This window comes from Dioscorea cayenensis, chromosome 7 (genome assembly GCF_009730915.1).
Source record: "Dioscorea cayenensis subsp. rotundata cultivar TDr96_F1 chromosome 7, TDr96_F1_v2_PseudoChromosome.rev07_lg8_w22 25.fasta, whole genome shotgun sequence".
Taxonomy (NCBI): Eukaryota; Viridiplantae; Streptophyta; class Magnoliopsida; order Dioscoreales; family Dioscoreaceae; genus Dioscorea; species Dioscorea cayenensis.
The window spans coordinates 23909439-23927667 of record NC_052477.1 but is presented as its reverse complement, the minus strand read 5'-3'; the positions used below and the strand labels follow the sequence as shown (position 1 = coordinate 23927667).

Below are 18229 nucleotides of genomic sequence, written 5' to 3'. Positions count from 1 at the left end.
ATCATGTCTCTGTCCGCAATATCTTCATTTCGTGCCCTGATCTCATGGATATGTATTCAAGCTACAACTCTCGTCAGGATTGGCTTTTTCGTGGAAAGATTAACACGCTCATTCACTTAATATCAGCTTATAATCAACCTCGCATTCATGACATTCCTAAGATTTGGATATCACCGGCTTATAAGTTAGCTTGTTTCGCTTCTAATCTCCATAGCACTTCTCTATTTCATTCTGGCAAGGAACTCCCGAGATGGATTATGAGAAGTTTTTACTCTGCTGGCTTCTTCTTTTAACACTTGTTGGCTTTTGTTGTGTCTCTCTATTAGTTTTTGCTTCTAGTATTGTTAGTTTTTGACTTCAGTTCTGTTCTTCTCCTCTCTTTCTTGTAGTTTGTTGGCTTTTCCTTGTATCTCATTTTCTTCAATATATTAGCTCTTTGAGCTATTTTAAAAATAATAATATAAAAACATTGATCAATGTTTGCATAAATAGTTTACAAATGGATCTCCATCTCTTTGATCTTTTACACAATTGAATGAAAGGAACGAGGCTTCTCTTCTCTTCAAACTTTTCTCCAATCTCATCTCTTCTTCCCAGAATGGTCTTTCTTCATTGAAGCTGCAGCCAATGTAGGAGTTCTGCCTGTGAGAATGGAGGAGCAGGGAAGTGAATTGAACTCATTCCTTAGATTGGTTTTCAACACAGACTGACAAAAAGGAACAGAATGCTTGAACAGTCAGATCAACTGAGAGAAGTGCTATGAGCCGGAACCACATCTGTGTACATCCACAGAAGTTTATGTACATTTACAAAGATAAATCTACACTGCATCAAGTGGGTATAAATAATTAAAAAAAGTTTACTTAACAAAATTAGATTTTTATGTGCTATTAATTACGAACATCTTGCCTTTTCCAATTGAGATTTTGGACGCTATCATTGGACTATTAATTTATTTTGTGGAAGTAAAACATATTCACAGACTGGACACCAAACATTAAACTTACCAATTGAACTGATAGTTGGAAATGATTTGTTCCCATGTCTTTCTTAGTTAGACTCCCTGAGTTTTTGTCTTCATGTTGGTGGGACAAACCAAATATCTTGCTCATTCTTGAAAAAAAAAAAAGAAAAAAGAAAAATCATTAAAAAAAATATATAAGGCATGGGAAGAGTTAATGAATGTGGTTTATTTAACAAAAACACATGGAAAAAAATAATAAAGCTAGATAGTGGTTAGCATCAACATTGGGATAGCACAATAGATAAAGTATTCACTCACGGCATGGGGCAACAAAACATAGAAGAATATCTCTGTTTTATTTTTCTCCATTCTCTCAATTCAATTATATTAGAGAGGGGCACCAACTCAATTGTAAAGTACTACCTTCGTAGATTTTAATTAAAATGATGATTCTATTGACAAAAAATGTCAAACATAATCTTCCCATTTTAGGTTGAAATGAGTTGCCAAAGTAGATAAAATTGTTTTCTTTTCATCATATTTAAGGATAAAATATATTTTCAGTAAACTTTTTTTTGGACAAAATATTTTCAACAAACTAAAAAGCTAGAATAAAAGCAAAAATGAAAAATGAAAAAGGGAGAAAGTGGTACCTGACTATCAAATTCGTTGAAAAGGAAATTTATGAAAGAGGCAATTGCACAAACCAAAACAACAGATAGAAGGAAGTGTTTTGTGGTGACGCACTTCAAAGCTTGTTTGGCATCAGTAATAATCACATGAGGATATCGAATTGCCTCTTCTGGCTGTCCTCCTATTTGTTTATATGAGATGGAAGAGAGAAGGTTGTAATAGTCTCCTCCAGGCTTGCATAACCTCTCTAGCTCCGGGCATCCTTTGATTATTAGTGCTTTTAGAGTAGGAAGAAGTTGTTGCAGGCCTTCTGGGAATGACTTCAGCGCCGGACAACCTATAATACGTAGAGACTTAAAGGAAGTGAGGGCTTGCATCCCATCAGGTAGAGACACCAGCTTGGGACAATTAGATACTTGTAAATTGCATAGTGAAGTAAGGTGTCCCATTTCTGGCCCCAAAGACTCCATGCCTGGACAACTGTGAATAACCAACATTTGGAGTGATTTGGGGCACATGGGCAATGCTCTCAGGGCATCACAGTCAAAAACATCAAGATGCTTTAGAAACGGTGGACCACAGTCGCCTTGTGATGATGCACCAGTATAATTTTTACAAGAAATAATCATCAGATGATTGAGGGAATCGTAACCTTGCATCTCGTCTGGCCCGGACACTAGATTTTCAATCGAATTCACACGCAGGTCTCTTAGAGATTTAAGGTTCTGCAAAACCAATGCCAAGGATAGCTGTTTGCAATTGCGAATAGATAAATGCTGAAGTGATGACTTCATGGCTCTTGTTTCCTCTTCATCTTGCAGCAACAAAACCAACTCCTCAGCACAAGAATATATCTTCAAACTATGAAGAGATTCCAAATGCTTGAAAAACCTTCTTTCCTTGGACATGCTAGAGATTTGTGTCTCACAGAATGAATTCTCCATATGTAACTCTTGGAGAGTTGGAATGGGGGGCATGGTTGTCGTCAACATGGGGCATCCTTTAATATTCATCCAAATGAGGCATGGAAACAAGTACGGATTTGCTTCTATACCCTCATCCATACACCACGCCTCTAGGTTTGTTAATTTTTCTAACCATAGCTTCTTCAAAGCAGGAAATGATTGGGGTGCGTGGCCTCTTCTGTTGTTAACAATGTGCTTGATGCCATCCATTTCATACATTTTGAGATCCTCAAGACGAGGTAAAATCTCTGGTGGCATGGTTGTCAACTTGTGGCATCCTTTAATACTCATCCAAATGAGGTATGGAAACAAGGACAAATTTGCTTCTCTACCCTCCTGCACACACCACCCCTCTAGGTTTTCCATATTTTTTAACTCTAGAAACTTCAATGCAGGGAATGTTTGCTGTGTGTTGCCTCCTCTGTTGCTAACAATGTGTTTGATGCCAACCATTTCACTAATACTCAGATCCTCAAGACAAGGTAATATCTCAAGTGGAGGAAGTTGCTCACATGCTTTTACATTTGAATAGTTCGATGCGATGTAGATATTGGAATTGTTGCATTTCTCTCATCCACATTGGAAATTGTTTGCCTGAATAATAGCTAACTATGAGTTTGTTTACTCCATTGTGAGGTTTCAAGGCTTGCAACACCTCCTCAGCATTTTCCATTGAACAACATTCATCATTAGGTCCCCAACTTAATTTTTCCCCCAACATAATTTTTAATGTGTGAATGTTTTTGTTTGTTACCCAAATTAGCTTTTCTAGCATCATCAGCATTCTTCACCTTCTGGAGATTATACAAAGCAAGTTCACCAAAGAGATTTAAGGACTTTAATTGTCCTATGTTGTTCCCTGCATCATCTCCCACAGTATATCCCGGTAGTGTTTTCAAGTTTTGTAATTGACTCAAACCAGTAGGGAATGCCTCAAACTGTCGATCATTGTCAAAAAGAAGGTGTCTAAGGCTGTTCATGTATGTTATGCTCTTGGGAAGCTCGGAAAGCTTATAACAACAATAGAGTTTCAATGTCTGCAGATTAACCAACATACAAATGGATTCTGGTAGTCTCCTTATATCAGTAAAAGAAATATCAAGGTATCGTAGATGGTGCAAATGTTCTATTGATGCAGGTAGCTCATCAATATGTGCCTGACTCAAGTCAAGCACTCTCACAAACTTCAGCTTTGACAAGACATAATAGTCTCTTCGACAATATAGCACAGTATGGATGATGGAGCAATCAACTTGGTTATGGATGATGGAATGATCACCTTGGTTATTTTTCACCAACGTGTAAATTCAAATGACGTGGCTTTTATTGGTATTTTGGTAGCTGCACTGCTTTTCAACAATGCAGAGCATTCATTCTGCAGAACAAAGTGTGCCAGATCATGGATGAGATCATGCATCTTACAAACTCTTCTATTTTCACTTGCATGAAGACGACAATCATATTGCAAAAGGGATCTCCTTATCAACTCAGTGAAAATCTCTTGCCCTTCAACTTCCATATCAATTCCATTTTCAGATGAAATAAACCCATGAGCGATCCAAAACTGAATCAGCTTCAATTCCTCAATATCGTGATCTTTTGGGATCATGCCACAAAAGGCAAAACACTTCTTTAAATAAGTAGGCAAATCAACATAGCTGAGCCACAGCCCTGGTAAGATTTCATTTTTTGTATGTTGTAACTTCCATGTTGCATTTTCCAACACTGCCTGCCATTCATCTTCTCTGCCCTTACAACGCATAACACACGCCAACACTTCTATAGCAAGTGGTAATCCATGACATTTCTTAACAATCTTCTTACCAATCTCCACCATTGTTGGTGGCTTCGGTGCACTTACAGCAAATGCTTTCTGTTCAAATAAATCCCAAGAGCTTTCTTCTGATAAAACGCTTAGAATATAAGGATTTTGTGCACCCATCAATCGAGAGCATTTTTCATTGCGTGTGGTTACAAGAATTCTGCTTCCTTCTCCTCCATCGAGTAACATGTTTCTAAGAGCATCCCACTTTTGGAAATCTTCATTCCATACATCATCTAATACCAGCAAATATCTCTTCTGCCCCAATTCTTTTCGTAGCTTCTGTTGCAGAGCCTCCATGTCTGTATGATCACAAATTTCCCCAGAAACTCTATGTATGATCTTTCCAGCAAGCTTCGGCACATCAAAATCATCAGAAACACAAACCCATATGCATGGTTCAAATTGATTCTTGACCCTTTCATCTGCATATACCAACTGAGCAAGTGTCGTCTTACCCAGACCACCCATTCCGACTATAGTAACCACAGCCACTTTCTCATCAAAAAAATCTCTAGTCAACATCTGCACTAACTTCTCTTTATCTTTATCTCTTCCAACAATAACTCGCGATTCATGAGCATACGAATAGGTTTGAGGCCTGCTCCTCCAAGGTTTGATGTTGTTTTCAACAGCCCTGAGGTTGAACTTGTGCATCTCCTCAATGAGCTCATTTATTTTCTCATTGACGTTTGTGAGCTTCTTTCCCAACTGAAGTTTAAACAAGAGTGGGTTATGATCAAGAGAAAAGAATTCACGCACCTTGCTTTTTAGGCGACCAGAAAGCTCTGCCTTGCGCTGGATGAGTAGTTCATGCGTCTTGGCCTCGTCAAGGATGTCTTCAGCATCATAGACCGCATCTTTGAGCAGCAAAAGCCAATACCTGACAGCCTGGTCCGTCAACTGCCTTTCCTCTGCATCTTCAACAAGTGGTTGGATAAACACTAAGGACCTGTGGAGCTTTTGGAGCTGCTCATGAACTCCAACCCAAATGGGTCCTAAATATTGGAGGGCATGAGACGTCGATAACTCGGCGATCGTCTCCAGAGCATTGGCAAAAACTGCGGCCATTTTTTTTGGTGAGAGGTGATTAGAGTCTCAACTGAGATTTGTGTCAACTGTGGTGACAAAGTAGTGCTGCCTTCCTTTTTCTTCTTCTGTTCTTTGTGATATTTCTCGGAAGCAGTGGTATGTGGCTACAAGCCTTCCACTGAACGTGCGGACCTTTGACAAAACACTAGCAAAATTATTCCAAGTAGCTATCTTAAAAGCAGATGTGGTGGACTCACACAAATCATCCCACTGAGATTTTATTTATTTATTTTAAGACACTTGTGAATTCTTTTAAAAAAATAGCCGTTTACTTTATTTATTTATTTGTTTATTTATTTATTTATTTATTGTGATAAGGTCCACAAGCTGCAACCCTAAACCGATGTCATACCTTTTTAATTAAATTTCAAAAAACTTTGGGGTTTTATATATTTACAAAGTAGGGAGAAATTTTTTTTTTTAATTTAAGAATATGTGGTTTCTCTATTAAAATAAATCATTAAATATTCTTTATTTGGATGTGGTAAAATTATCAATTCATTTAAAAATCCACCACGTGACATTAAAAAAAAAAATAATTTCCAATATAATCCCATTTGGTTTTTAAAATTTTAAATTTTTTTTCAGAATTTTGGAAGGCATTAATAAATATAAAAAAATTATACCATATGGACCCGCTTTTAAATGAATTTACGATCTATATAAAAAAGGGGAAAAGAGAAAGAGGGAGAGAAGAGGCTGTAAAGAGAAAAGATGGTTTCGGGGGCCGATTTCTAAGCAGCTCGAACCAGCACAACTGGGATCCACCAAGTTGGAGCCTCAAGAATCTGTGAGGAGTGTGGTCCAGCTAGGTCCGGAATTATCTCCCATCTAATTCTTATTCTCCCCCTCACTATTGACCCTTCTCCTCCCAACAAGCACCATTCTCAATGCTCAAACAAAACAAATACCCATATCAAAGTAAACAACATAAATCTAATGCTATAGTAAATATAGTCAAAAACTGCAATACCATATAAGAATCAATGCTATAATTCCATATAATTCAGTAGGAAGTTATAATATGAATTGAAGAAAAAGGCTTGCCATTTATAGCAATACTCATGCAAGATTGAGCTACTAAAATCTAAGATTTTTGGTAAGAAGGAAATTGGAGTTCGTAACTTCAAACCAAAAAAACTTAAAACCCAACTTTATGGAGTTTGTTACAAAAATAGTAAAATTATTTACTACTCATTTTTAATATATATATATATATATATATCTAAATCTTATAACCCTATCTTCTATTGCAACATATCATTTCTTAAAAGCAATTTTTTTATTGTTTAAATTTTATTACAGTTCATTTAAATATTTTTTTCCTTAATTTTTAATATAAATTTTATTTCATAAATCTTATTGTTAGATAATCTATGTATAAGTAGGAGAATACTTTTTTAATTAAAAATAAATTTTATTAAAACTAATTATATATCTAATATCCCAGGATATACTTAGGCAAGCACAACAATAAATAAATAAATAGAACATTATTTACATATATTATAGTTTATTACAATTTAAGGGAAAAACATAAAAAATTGCTCCACACCATCACCACAATAAAAGAGTGATAATTAATTTCTCTTCCAAATAAGAGGTTAAGGGTTCAAATCCCTCTCATCTTATAAGTCAACAATTGTCACAAGAAAAAAAATAATGAGTGAGGAGATGTGTGATATATATATATGACCAATTTGCCTTTTATATAAAACGAACTATGATCAATTATATATATTCAATATTATTTCATACAAACTTTGTCATCATTATTATTAAACAAATATTAGAATAAAAACTTTTGTAATGTTAACAACTAAAGAAAATTGTGATATATAAATAAGTAATAAAATAAATAAATGAAAGTAAAATAAATACCCAAATTACCTAAAGGAAATAAAAGAGAAATAATATAGTGAGAAGAAGAGTTATAATATTCAAGATAGTTGTATATCCAAACACATATCGGAACCAATATATATAGGATTCATGGTGTACATTGTTTATGTAATGAATGGGATATTAATGGAGGACAAACGCATCCACATATAATTCTTAACACATCCATTCATAATACTCCCCCCTTGGATGCATATAATCAAAGGATATGCTTTATTAAAACCTTACCAGGAAAAAACCCAATGGGATAAAAACCTAGTGAAGGAAAAATAGTACATGATCCTTGTTGTATGGAGTCATTGCTGCCTCATTAAAAACCTTGCCCGATAAAGCCCTATAGGATAAAAACAGTGGCGAAGGAAAAAAGAGTACAACCTCCTCCTAACTGTCAACTAGTTTCAGCTATGATGTTTTTGAGTCTTCTCATCCCGATTTTGTGCACAAGATTCTGATGAATACATTTTGGAAGTGATTTCGTAAATAAATAAGCTTGATTCTCATTAGATTGAATCTTTTGGACTTCTATAACACCTTTTTTCTGTAGATCATGGGTGTAGAAAAATTTTGGTGATATATGTTTTGTTCTATCTCTTTTAATGTAGCTTCCTTGTATCTAAGAAATACAAGCACTATTATCTTCATAAATTATTGTGGAATTTGTTGTAATTGATGGCAATTTGCATTATGACTGTATATGTCCAATCATAGATCGCAACCACTGGCATTCCTGACTAGCTTCATGGAGAGCTAAGATTTCAACATGATTTGATGAAGTAGCTGAAAGAGTTTGCTTTGTAGAACCCCATGAAATAGCTGTACCATTATAAAAGAATATATATCCAGTTTAAGATTGTCCTTTATGAGGATCAGGCAAGAATCCAACGTCTGCAAAACCTGTGAGATTGGATGAAGAATCTTAGGGATAAAACAAAGCTATAACTGTAGTTCCTTGTAAATAACATAGAACATCCTTAACCCCTTTCCAATGTCTTTGTGTCCGTGTAGAACTATATCTTGCTAGGAGATTTACTGCAAAAGCTATATTTGGTATGGTAATGTTTGCAAGATACATTAATGCAGCATTGCACTTAGATACGGAGTTTATAAGCCAATAATTGCCTCTTCTTCACTAGGTGAATGAAATGGATCTCTCTAAACATCAAGTGTCTGGACAACCATTGGGGTACTTAATGGATAGGCTTTATCTATATTAAATCTTTTCATCACCTTTTCTGTGTAAGCTGACTGGTGAATGAATAGTCTAGTAGGTAAGTACTCAATTTGTATATCAAAATAAAATCTTGTCTTTCCCAGATTCTTTATTTCAAACTCCTTCCTTAGATATAATGCTGTAATTGCAATTATTTCATGAAGAATACCTACAATATTTAAATCATCTACATATATTGCTATCACAATAATTTTGTTAGTAGAACTTTTAATAAATAAACAAGGACATATATTATCATTTTGGTACGCTTCTTTTATCAAATAGTCACTGAGACGGTTATATCACATCCGTCCAAATTTTTTTAACCCATAAAGAGATCCATGTAATTTAATAGAGTGCAAATACCGCTGCTTTGAAGCATCTGGCATTTTGTATCCCTAAGGGATTTTCATATATATGTCTTTTCCAAGTAATCCGTATAGATATGCTGTGACAACATCCACCAACTTTATATCTAATTTATTACTTGCTACCATGGCAATTAAAAATCGAAAAAATAATCCCATCCTTTACAGGAAAATATGTCTACTCATAGTCAACACTAAGCATTTGGGAATAACCTTGAGCAACCAGTCTTGCTTTATATCTTATAATTTTATTGTTTTTATTTCATTTTCTTACAAATATCCATTTATAAACAACTGGTTTTATAACTTTAGGTGTTGGCACTTTCGGCCCAAACACTTTACATTTTGAAAGGGAGTTTAGTTCAGCCTGGATAGCTTCTTTCCATTTTGGCCAATCCTTTCTTTGTCGACATTCATCAATAGATCGTGGCTCTGGATTATTATTTGTATTTATTTCTATATCTGTAGCCACATTATAGATAAACATATCATTTATATCGGTCTCACAACAATTTATTATTTTACCATCATCTACATTACAAATTGAGTTTTCAGTATTTTCATAGATAGCATTCCCCATTAATTCTTTTTCATTAACATGCATTGAGGGTTTTTAATATTTTCCTCTCCTTTTTCACATGGGAGAACCCCCTCTTCAAGAGCTTTATTTTTCTGCTTCTTTTTTCTTGGAGCTAAATCTGTGGCACCTATTGGCCTTCCACATTTTTGTCGTTGTTTGTTTCCTATTTCTTTTGCTTTTAATGGGGTAATAGGTATCTCAATTCTTGCGGGAGCATTAATAGCTGGTATATATAACTTGGTTACCCTTTTTTGCATTTGTCAACACATCAGGTATTTCATTTGCAATATTCTGCAATGTAATGATCCTTTGAACTTGAAGTTCACATTCTTTCGTATGAGGATTATATGTATATAATTGGGATGTGTTCCAATCAATTTCTTTCCACTCATTTTGAATAACCATGTCTCCCTTTAATGATGGAAAGATAAATTCATCAAAATGGCAATATGCAAATGTTGTAGTAAATACATCTCCTGTTAATGGCTCTAAATATTGTATAATTGAGGGAGAGTCATAACCAACATATATACCAAGTCTATATTGTTGACTTATTTTGGTATGATATGGTGGTGCTATTGGCAGATATACTGCACAACCAAATATTTTTATATGTGAAATATCAGTCTTTTTACCAACAAGTTGTTGTGGTGAATATGAATTATATGCAGTGGGTCGAATCTGTTTTAAAGTTGCGGCATGCAAAATAGCATGACCCCATGCACTTTATAGGCAATTTCATTCTTAATATTCACCAGTATTATCAAGACGAATTATCTTTATAGGATAATCTGGAAATTGTGCTTTAAGCCTGATAATTTGTGCCAATAATCTTGCAAAAGCTATATTTCTTGTAGACAGAAGTGAAACATGGGACCATCTAGTTGATGCATCGATTAAAACAATAAAATACCTAAATGGATAGCATGATAGATGTATTGGTCCATATAGGAGATTCACTAGCCACCTTACTTTTGAAATAATCTCCTTGTATTCTTTCTAAAAATTTAGGAGATTCACTAGCCACCTTACTTTTGAAAGGTCTAGTTATCAGTTTCTCCATTGAGCATGCTGAATATGCATATTCATTATTTGTCAAGATTTTATAATCATTCAGTGGGTGTTCATGGGCATTAGTAACAATCTGACGCATCATAATAGCACCTGAATGCCCAAGTCTTTCATGCTATAGTTTAAATATTTCTAGATCATTAACCTTCGTGGTTAAGACCGTATGTGATTCCATCACTTTAATACGTGTACAACATAATCCTAAAGATATACAGGGAAAGCTTTCAAGTACACATTTTTGGCATGAAACAACTTGAGTAATATAAAGATATTTTTTTTCCTCCTTATCAATAGTCTCTAAATGATATCTATTGAGACATATATCTTTAAAACTTAAAAAGTTTCTTCTAGATTTTGGAGAATACAGAGCATTTTTAATTTGCTAAGGTGTCCCATCTGGCAACACCAGTGTTGTTCTATCGGAACCTTCAATTAGGTCTGATGACCTAGCTATTGTGGCTATAAAAGCTTTTTTCATTGATAAGGATGTAAATATATTTGCTTTTGCAATATAGTGTGCGTCGTTCCATAATCAACAATGCATTCATCATCAGCCATATTTTATCTATATAAAAAGCACAACAAAGGAATATAACTTCAATGAAAAGTATAACTTATTGAATAAAAATAAAAACATACTACATATATTATAAATCTAATCTATGAGAAAGTCTGACACATCTAAGTATATATTCTGAATTATATCATCAACAAAGTTAGGTTTTGTGGAGTTGTTTGCAAAATTTGTCTCAACACCTTTACACTTTGTCTTTAAGTGAATCTTAGTAAAGTTGGACGAAATGCTAGGGGGTTCTACAAATTTTAGACCAATGACTCTTCAATCCACAATAGAGATATGTATATCTTTTCTTGTCTAATCAATCATTCTAGTTTTGTTGTTTTTTGATGATACACATTTGTTTTACCATCGTGTGTCCAAAATAATTTCAGCCCCCAGCATGACCACGTCTGCCATGCCCACCACGATAACCTCTTCCACCTCGTTTCTTATAACCGTTATTATGACGATACCATTTTCCTTACCCATAATTGGTTTCAAGCAGTGGCATTGATCCAGATGGTCGGGTTTGATGATTTAACATCAACAATTCATTATTTTGCTCCGCCACAAGGAGACAAGAAATCAATTTAGAGAATTTAGTAAAATTCTTTTTCCTATATTGTTGTTGTAATATAACATCTCGAGAATAAAAAGTTGTAAATATTTTTTCAAGCATCATATTTTTTGTCACCGTTTCTCCATAGAGACGTAACACATAAACTATTTTAAATAGCTCGGAATTATATTCTTGAATGCTTTTAAAATCTTGAAACCTGATATTTGTCCAATCATTATGTGCTTTGGGCAAATAAAACATTTTCAAATGATCAAATCTCCCTTTTACGGAAAATCACAATTCATGTGGATCCTCAATAGTCAAATATTCATTTTTCAGGCCATCATCAAGATGTTGTTGTATGAATATCAATGTATTTGATTTATTATCAATTGGCTCATTATTAACAGTCTCAATTATTTTTCCCAGGTTTTTTGGCATTTTGATGGAGCTTAACATCGAGGTTCCATGATATATAATTGCTCCCAGAGATATGAAGAACCTCGAATTCTCTTTTTGCGATATTCGCCATGATATCAAATTCTAAAGCAAATAATATAACAATAATTCAATAAAAAATTAAAATAAAATGCTGAAATAATGGAAACGACAAATAATAAATTTAATATTAGTCAATATAAAGCTAAAGCATGCATGAACTAAATTAAAAGAATATATATATATATATATATCAAAAGCAAATTCGTGTTGATAACGTGTTAATAAATAAAGAAATTTGTGATATATAAATAAGAGATAAAATGAATAAATGAAAGTAAAATAAATACCCAAATTACGCAAAGGAAATAAATGAGAAATAATATAGTGAGAAGAAGAGTTATAATATTCAAGATAGTTGTATGTCCAAACACATATTGGAACCCCTATATATAGGATTCATGGTGTACATTGTTAATGTAATGAAAGGGATATTAATGGAGGAGAAACGCATCCACATTTAATTCTTAACACATCCATTCATAACAGGTAAGCTATTATTATGTTTATTGTTGTTGTTGTTGTTGTTGTTGTTGTTGTTGCTATTAAACCAATTATTTAATAATATTATTATTAAACTGATTATTTACAATTATAGGATATAATGGTAATTTTAAAATTGATGAAGGGCATGCTTGTCTTTTCCATAGATTTTATATTAAAAGCTTGTTTTAATAGTGATCTTGATTTGGAAGAGTGGGGTGCGAGTTGGAGGGGTGAAGCACCCCTCCAAACTCCTCCTACTCCCCCTTACTCTCCCAACCAAACACAATTCAATCCTCCTCACTCCCTCATTACGCTATCAAAAACCTCCAAACAAACAAAGGGTTAAGAAACTTAGAACTCTTACGATATGTGCAAAAGCCTTCCTCACAACAAAGTCCATGCCCCTTTTTTCCTTCTCAAAGGGTCTGTTCGATACACAAAATTTTGAGGTTCAGGACAGCACAACTTCTCTTGTTCCTCATTTGGTTTGTACAATTGTTGAGAGTACAACACAAGACAAAGTCCGAGTACAGCACAAGTAGGCAAAATTTTTGTACCACCAAAACCTCGGTACAAAAAATTTATTATTGTACAGTACAACTAAAAGACTAGATTACCCTTAATAAATATTAAAAATTCAAATCATGTATTCCACATCCCACGAAACTCAAGTCCCTGACCTTGCACCTCCTTATCTTCCTCTGCTGACACCCCTTTCTCATCTTCATAGTCTAGTTTTCCCACTCCCTCTTCCTTTCCTCCTTTTTTTCCTCATATTTTCCTCTCTTCCCATTTTTTGTTGTCTCGTCTCTATAAAATTTTAGGATCTCTTTGAAATTTTAGAGTTTCCAGGGATTCTCCCAGAGAAAGAGATTGGTTAAGGATTCATGCTGAAAAAGTACGTGTTGTTGAGATTATAGGTTTTTTTTATCTATTTCATTCATATACTTAATAATTAAATGATTTAATAATATATATGATTGATTTAGAATTATTTTGCTATATTTTATAGTTTCCTTGATCCTATTTGTTTTTTCATTTCAATTTGAATAATATACAATTTTTTTTAATACAATAGAGATGTATTTTATCTAAATTCATATTTAATTTCTATACAATAGAATCTTTGCAGCCAAATAGTGGAAGGATGAGGTTTCTTTTAATTTAGGTTTCGTCCTTTTAAATGGATGTTTGATTTATAAACATCTCTATTGGATGAATAAAAGTGAGAATTATCTTGATCAATATATTAAAAATAAAATTTTAAATAATAAAAATTAACATATTTTTTTTATATTTCTACACAAAAATTAAAAATTTAAATTGGATAAAAAAAAATATATAAATCTTTTTATATCTATATCCATGAATCATGGATATGATTTTCATAGACATATCAAACATATTAGTGTACCCTTATAAAAATATTTAAAAAATACCATACATGCATACACCGATCATCATCTATATAAGTTTAGAGTTAATAATTAAATTTAAATTATATATCTGGTTTAGTGTTTTTCTATAAAAAAAAAATTATTTAACTCTTCTAGAAAGAAAAGTAGGGATGCTTTTAGACCAATAAATAAATATATAAATAAAAAGTTGGAGAATAAAAGTAGATGATATGCTCTACTTATTACTAACAAGATACCTACTTAGTTTAGCATTTTATCAAATGTATAAAAAAGATGTCTTGCTAGTAATAGTTTATGCTAATTATTCTCATATTAACTTGTCAAACTGCTATAGTATAAGGTTGATATGATTATGCACTATTTGTTAATAGTATGTATAGTGTGTGTGTGTGTGTGTGTGTGTGTGTGTGTGTGTGTGTGTGTGTGTGTGTGTGTGTGTACCCTATTATGCCCATGAAGATATGCAATTTTTAATGAATCACGATATGTTTTATGATTTCACAGGTTCAACCAATCTTAACACAACTCAATTCCGATTACCTATAGGTGGCCAATTTAGTTATTTATCACATTGTGTATTGATAAGTGCTAAACTGATCATATTTTCTATATCATTTACGCTACATTTAGCATAAAATTGTACTTTTTTAGCATCTCATTAGTGCGGAATTTCATTCTTTTGTTCACAATGACCTTTATTTCTATTTAGGAAGAAAATGTGAATTCAAGTACGTTTTGAAGCAAAATAAAGGAAGTTGCTGAATCAAGGCTGCACCACGACTCACAACGGGCGTTATGGCAACACACAACTACCGTTATGTACACTTAACACTACCATGAGCAAGCCGTGGCAACATAAGCTCACTGGTAGAAATAGAGAAACTATAATAGCCTCACAATGGGCATTGTGAAGTCCATAACGGCCGTTGTCAAGATGCATAACGCCCAAAGATCGTGCCAGGATGTGACTTGGAGTCCAAGCAACAACTTACTCACAACGGGCATCACATCGACCGTGGTGAGGCTGTGGCAGATCCGATTAACATAAATACCCCAGTATTCTCTGAATTCGGGGAGACTCTTTTACCGAAGAAGCTAGGACGGCCGGATTTATAGAGATCTGAGCGGCAGGAGACGGAGTTTCTTCCATATTCCAATGATTCCCTGTAGATTTCTCAAGAGCACGTCAACGACCACCATCAGAGAAGATCGTGCATGACAAGCATCTTCAAAGATCATCATCAGAGGAGCATGGGTGACACAAGTCATCGGACAACCTTGGGATCTTTTAATCCCCATCTTCGGAGAACTATTGGATGGAGTTAGTCTAGGAATACATTAAACTCTTATTTATTCTTTATTTGGTCTTATGGTTCTATTGTGATCTGATGCTTTGTTTGTTATGATCCATAAGAACCTAATTTGTGGGGAACTGTATGTTTCGGTCCCTTAGTTATTACTTATGAATCTTGATTGATTAATACAAATTGTTCTAGTTTTCGCAATAATTGCATGTTCTTAATTACTTATTATTGTTAATGTGGATGAGGAGGATATGTCTCTATGTTGATGACTCCCATGCCATGATAGATTTATGCATGTTCTAAGAGGTGAGGTATAGCTAGGTTTCCGGATTAGGGATTAATTATCCCTTAGGCTTAGGGTCTAATCGGTCTATTCTCGTGGGATTCTTGCACTTAAGGCAAACCTAGGAGGCTGGGGTGGAAGAGATTCCATCTTAAGTTCCTAGTGCTTTAGACCAAGCCGCCATGGCTTATTGGGGCTAATAGCCTTTTCAATTCCCTCGGTTCAAATCTAGAACACGATTAACACTTAACGCCTATCATAATTAATAATCAAGATACTTATAGTACATACTCCCAACTCCTTCTAAGTGTGCTTAATGTCATCTCCAATTGTATTATTTAAAAATGTTGTACAAGTAAACTAAAGAAAGAGCATAGGTGATTAGGCTATTGATTAAGTAAAAAAGAAGTAATAGGAGCCTCTCATCGTTCCTAGGGAAATACGGCCCTCGTGTTCACCCACGAGATATTACTTGACGACCCGTACACTTGCGGTATAATGGACCAACTGTAGTATTAAGTGCATACTTGCATGCTCATATATTTGCATAATTTACACACCCATAAGCCGTCCATCAGATTTTTGATACCGTTGCAGGGGGCCACAGTCGAGATTTTTTAGGAAAACTTGTAGCTCAGTGTTTTTGCCATTTATTATTATATATATATATATTCATATTTACTTTCTTTCATTTGTCTTTAACTCATTTACTCCTTGTTTGGCGAGGAGCTTTTGATATCGTACAAGGGTTATGAGAACTACTACGTAGACCTTCTGTAATTGTATGTATGCCCAACATATCAAGAGAGACCTTTTGATTCTTATGGCCATGACGAGCAAAAATGTACATTGGGGGAAATTTGGTGAAGTATGGGGTAAAACACCAAAAACTATAGCTATATCCCACCTCAAGAGTCATTCTACAATTATCTGCCAAGATTTTAATGATGTATTCATGGTGAACCCTCCTCGCAAATATTTGAAGGAGCAGCCTAGGGAAGGATAGATACAACTAGCAAATCCATGACTTTAAAGGAACAATAAAGAGAGTAATGTGAGAGTCGCATCAACAAAGAAGGTATGGAGGAAGTTACAACCAAAAGAGGAACACACGATTGAGGTAATAAACTCTAGTATTTTGAAAATAGGTAACGAAGAAAAGGCTTCTCTACTTTCTCCAAGTAACCCAAAATCATCTTAAGGTAAGAATAGGTACGTTTGGTATCGAAAAAAAGGCTTCTCTACTTTCTCTAAGTAACCGAAGAAGTTTTCTAGGCTTTAGTTCATTTACTCTTAGTTTTCAATATTGTTTGTTAGTTAATAAAATATATAAAGTGGTAATCAATATGAAAGTGTGAAATTGTCTCACCCCTACTGAATTTTATGAGCAAAACATGATTGGGAAGTCTAGTACTATCAGTAGTAATTGTTTTCATACTGTTTTACACAGGCAAAGTCTTTAGTTTTTCACTGCGAGCATCACAACGGGCATGGTAAACCCATTATACTAGTTGTGATGTTCATGCAGAGAGATAGACTTTTCTGGAAAAAATTGAGTGAGCCTGCAACTGGCTTACAATAGCTGTTGTGATAGCCGTGGTGATTTACAATAACTGTTCCATAAAGATTGCCGTGACTCTTGGTTTTCCAGAGGTCTGGCACGGCTTCACCATACCTGTTATCTGGCCCTGGTGAACACAACAAGCCCTAGAAAAGTCGTTGCCAACACTTAAAATTTTTTTGAGCCCCAACCGAGTTAACAACGACCCCATAACGGGCTTATAACTTCCATGGTGCCTTGAAGAGACTGAACACATGAACAACAACTGTTGTTTGGCTGTTGTTACCCCCATTACGAGGAGATATAGGGTCGGCAATGGCTAACTCTTGGCCTTTCTCACTCAAAACTCACTTCCCTCTCTACCACTTCACCGGAGAACCTTTCCTGATCTTTGCCTTGTGATTTTGAGGAGCTTGGGTTTATTTCCACTCGATTTAGCACCACATCCACTCGATTCTCACGATGAAAAAATCTCTCTTTTCGACCAATTTTGCAAAAACCCTTCCAAACCTTTTAAATTGTGATGTTATAATATTTAAATGGCATGAAATTGTTTAATGATGCCTGGTGAATGTTTTTATGTAAATTCCAATAAAAATAGATGAATGTACAGAAATTTTTCACCATAGTCGAGCACACAATAGTCGTTCCTCGATGAACAATGGCCGTTGTGATAACCATTCTGTTCAAATACAAAACGAGGGAAAAATGAGCCACAACAGGCGTTGTCTGCCTGTTGTCAGGGGGTTATAAGATTTTTCCAGCTCATCTCACCTCAGCAACACCTAGCAACGGGAGGAAGGCCATTGTCAGCTAGCCGTTGCTCCACTCAAGGACACAACTAACACACTATGGTGATGTGCGCCAATGGTGCCCTTAGCACAGTGCACAGTTAAGCTGCTGAAACACACAACAAGCCATTGTGTAGCCGTTGTGATAATCTAGACTGACATC

General features: G+C 34.6%; 2 protein-coding genes across 4 annotated transcripts; both read right to left on the bottom strand.

The window, feature by feature from the left end:
• Window positions 1–457: 457 nt before the first annotated feature.
• LOC120265632 (protein SUPPRESSOR OF npr1-1, CONSTITUTIVE 1-like) lies at window positions 458–3039 on the bottom strand. 3 transcript variants are annotated; one of them, XM_039273584.1, is made up of 3 exons: window positions 1618–3039; window positions 1008–1113; window positions 458–706 (listed from the first exon to the last, which is right to left on the bottom strand). In XM_039273584.1, exons 1-2 carry the CDS (start codon window positions 3013–3015, stop codon window positions 1078–1080), a joined length of 1434 nt encoding a protein of 477 aa, XP_039129518.1. In that variant the 5' UTR covers window positions 3016–3039; the 3' UTR covers window positions 458–706; window positions 1008–1077. The 3 variants fall into 3 exon arrangements, with proteins under 3 accessions (XP_039129518.1, XP_039129519.1, XP_039129517.1); XM_039273585.1 differs by having other exon boundaries at window positions 458–642; XM_039273583.1 differs by having other exon boundaries at window positions 701–776.
• An 814-nt stretch (window positions 3040–3853) lies between these two features.
• Window positions 3854–5751, bottom strand: LOC120265190 (putative disease resistance protein RGA3). The gene has a single exon (XM_039273079.1). It carries the CDS (start codon window positions 5453–5455, stop codon window positions 3854–3856), a length of 1602 nt encoding a protein of 533 aa, XP_039129013.1. The 5' UTR covers window positions 5456–5751.
• Between the last annotated feature and the right edge of the window lie 12478 nt (window positions 5752–18229).

Bases quoted from the DNA above. Each gene is read 5' to 3' on its own strand.
- LOC120265190 (XM_039273079.1), bottom strand. From the start codon at position 5,455: ATGGCCGCAGTTTTTGCCAATGCTCTGGAGACGATCGCCGAGTTATCG.
- LOC120265632 (XM_039273584.1), bottom strand. From the start codon at position 3,015: ATGGTTGGCATCAAACACATTGTTAGCAACAGAGGAGGCAACACACAG. The intron at 1,114-1,617 runs GTACCACTTTCT...TTTTTTTTCAAG, and splicing joins TCAACGAATTTGATAGTCAG to AATGAGCAAGATATTTGGTT.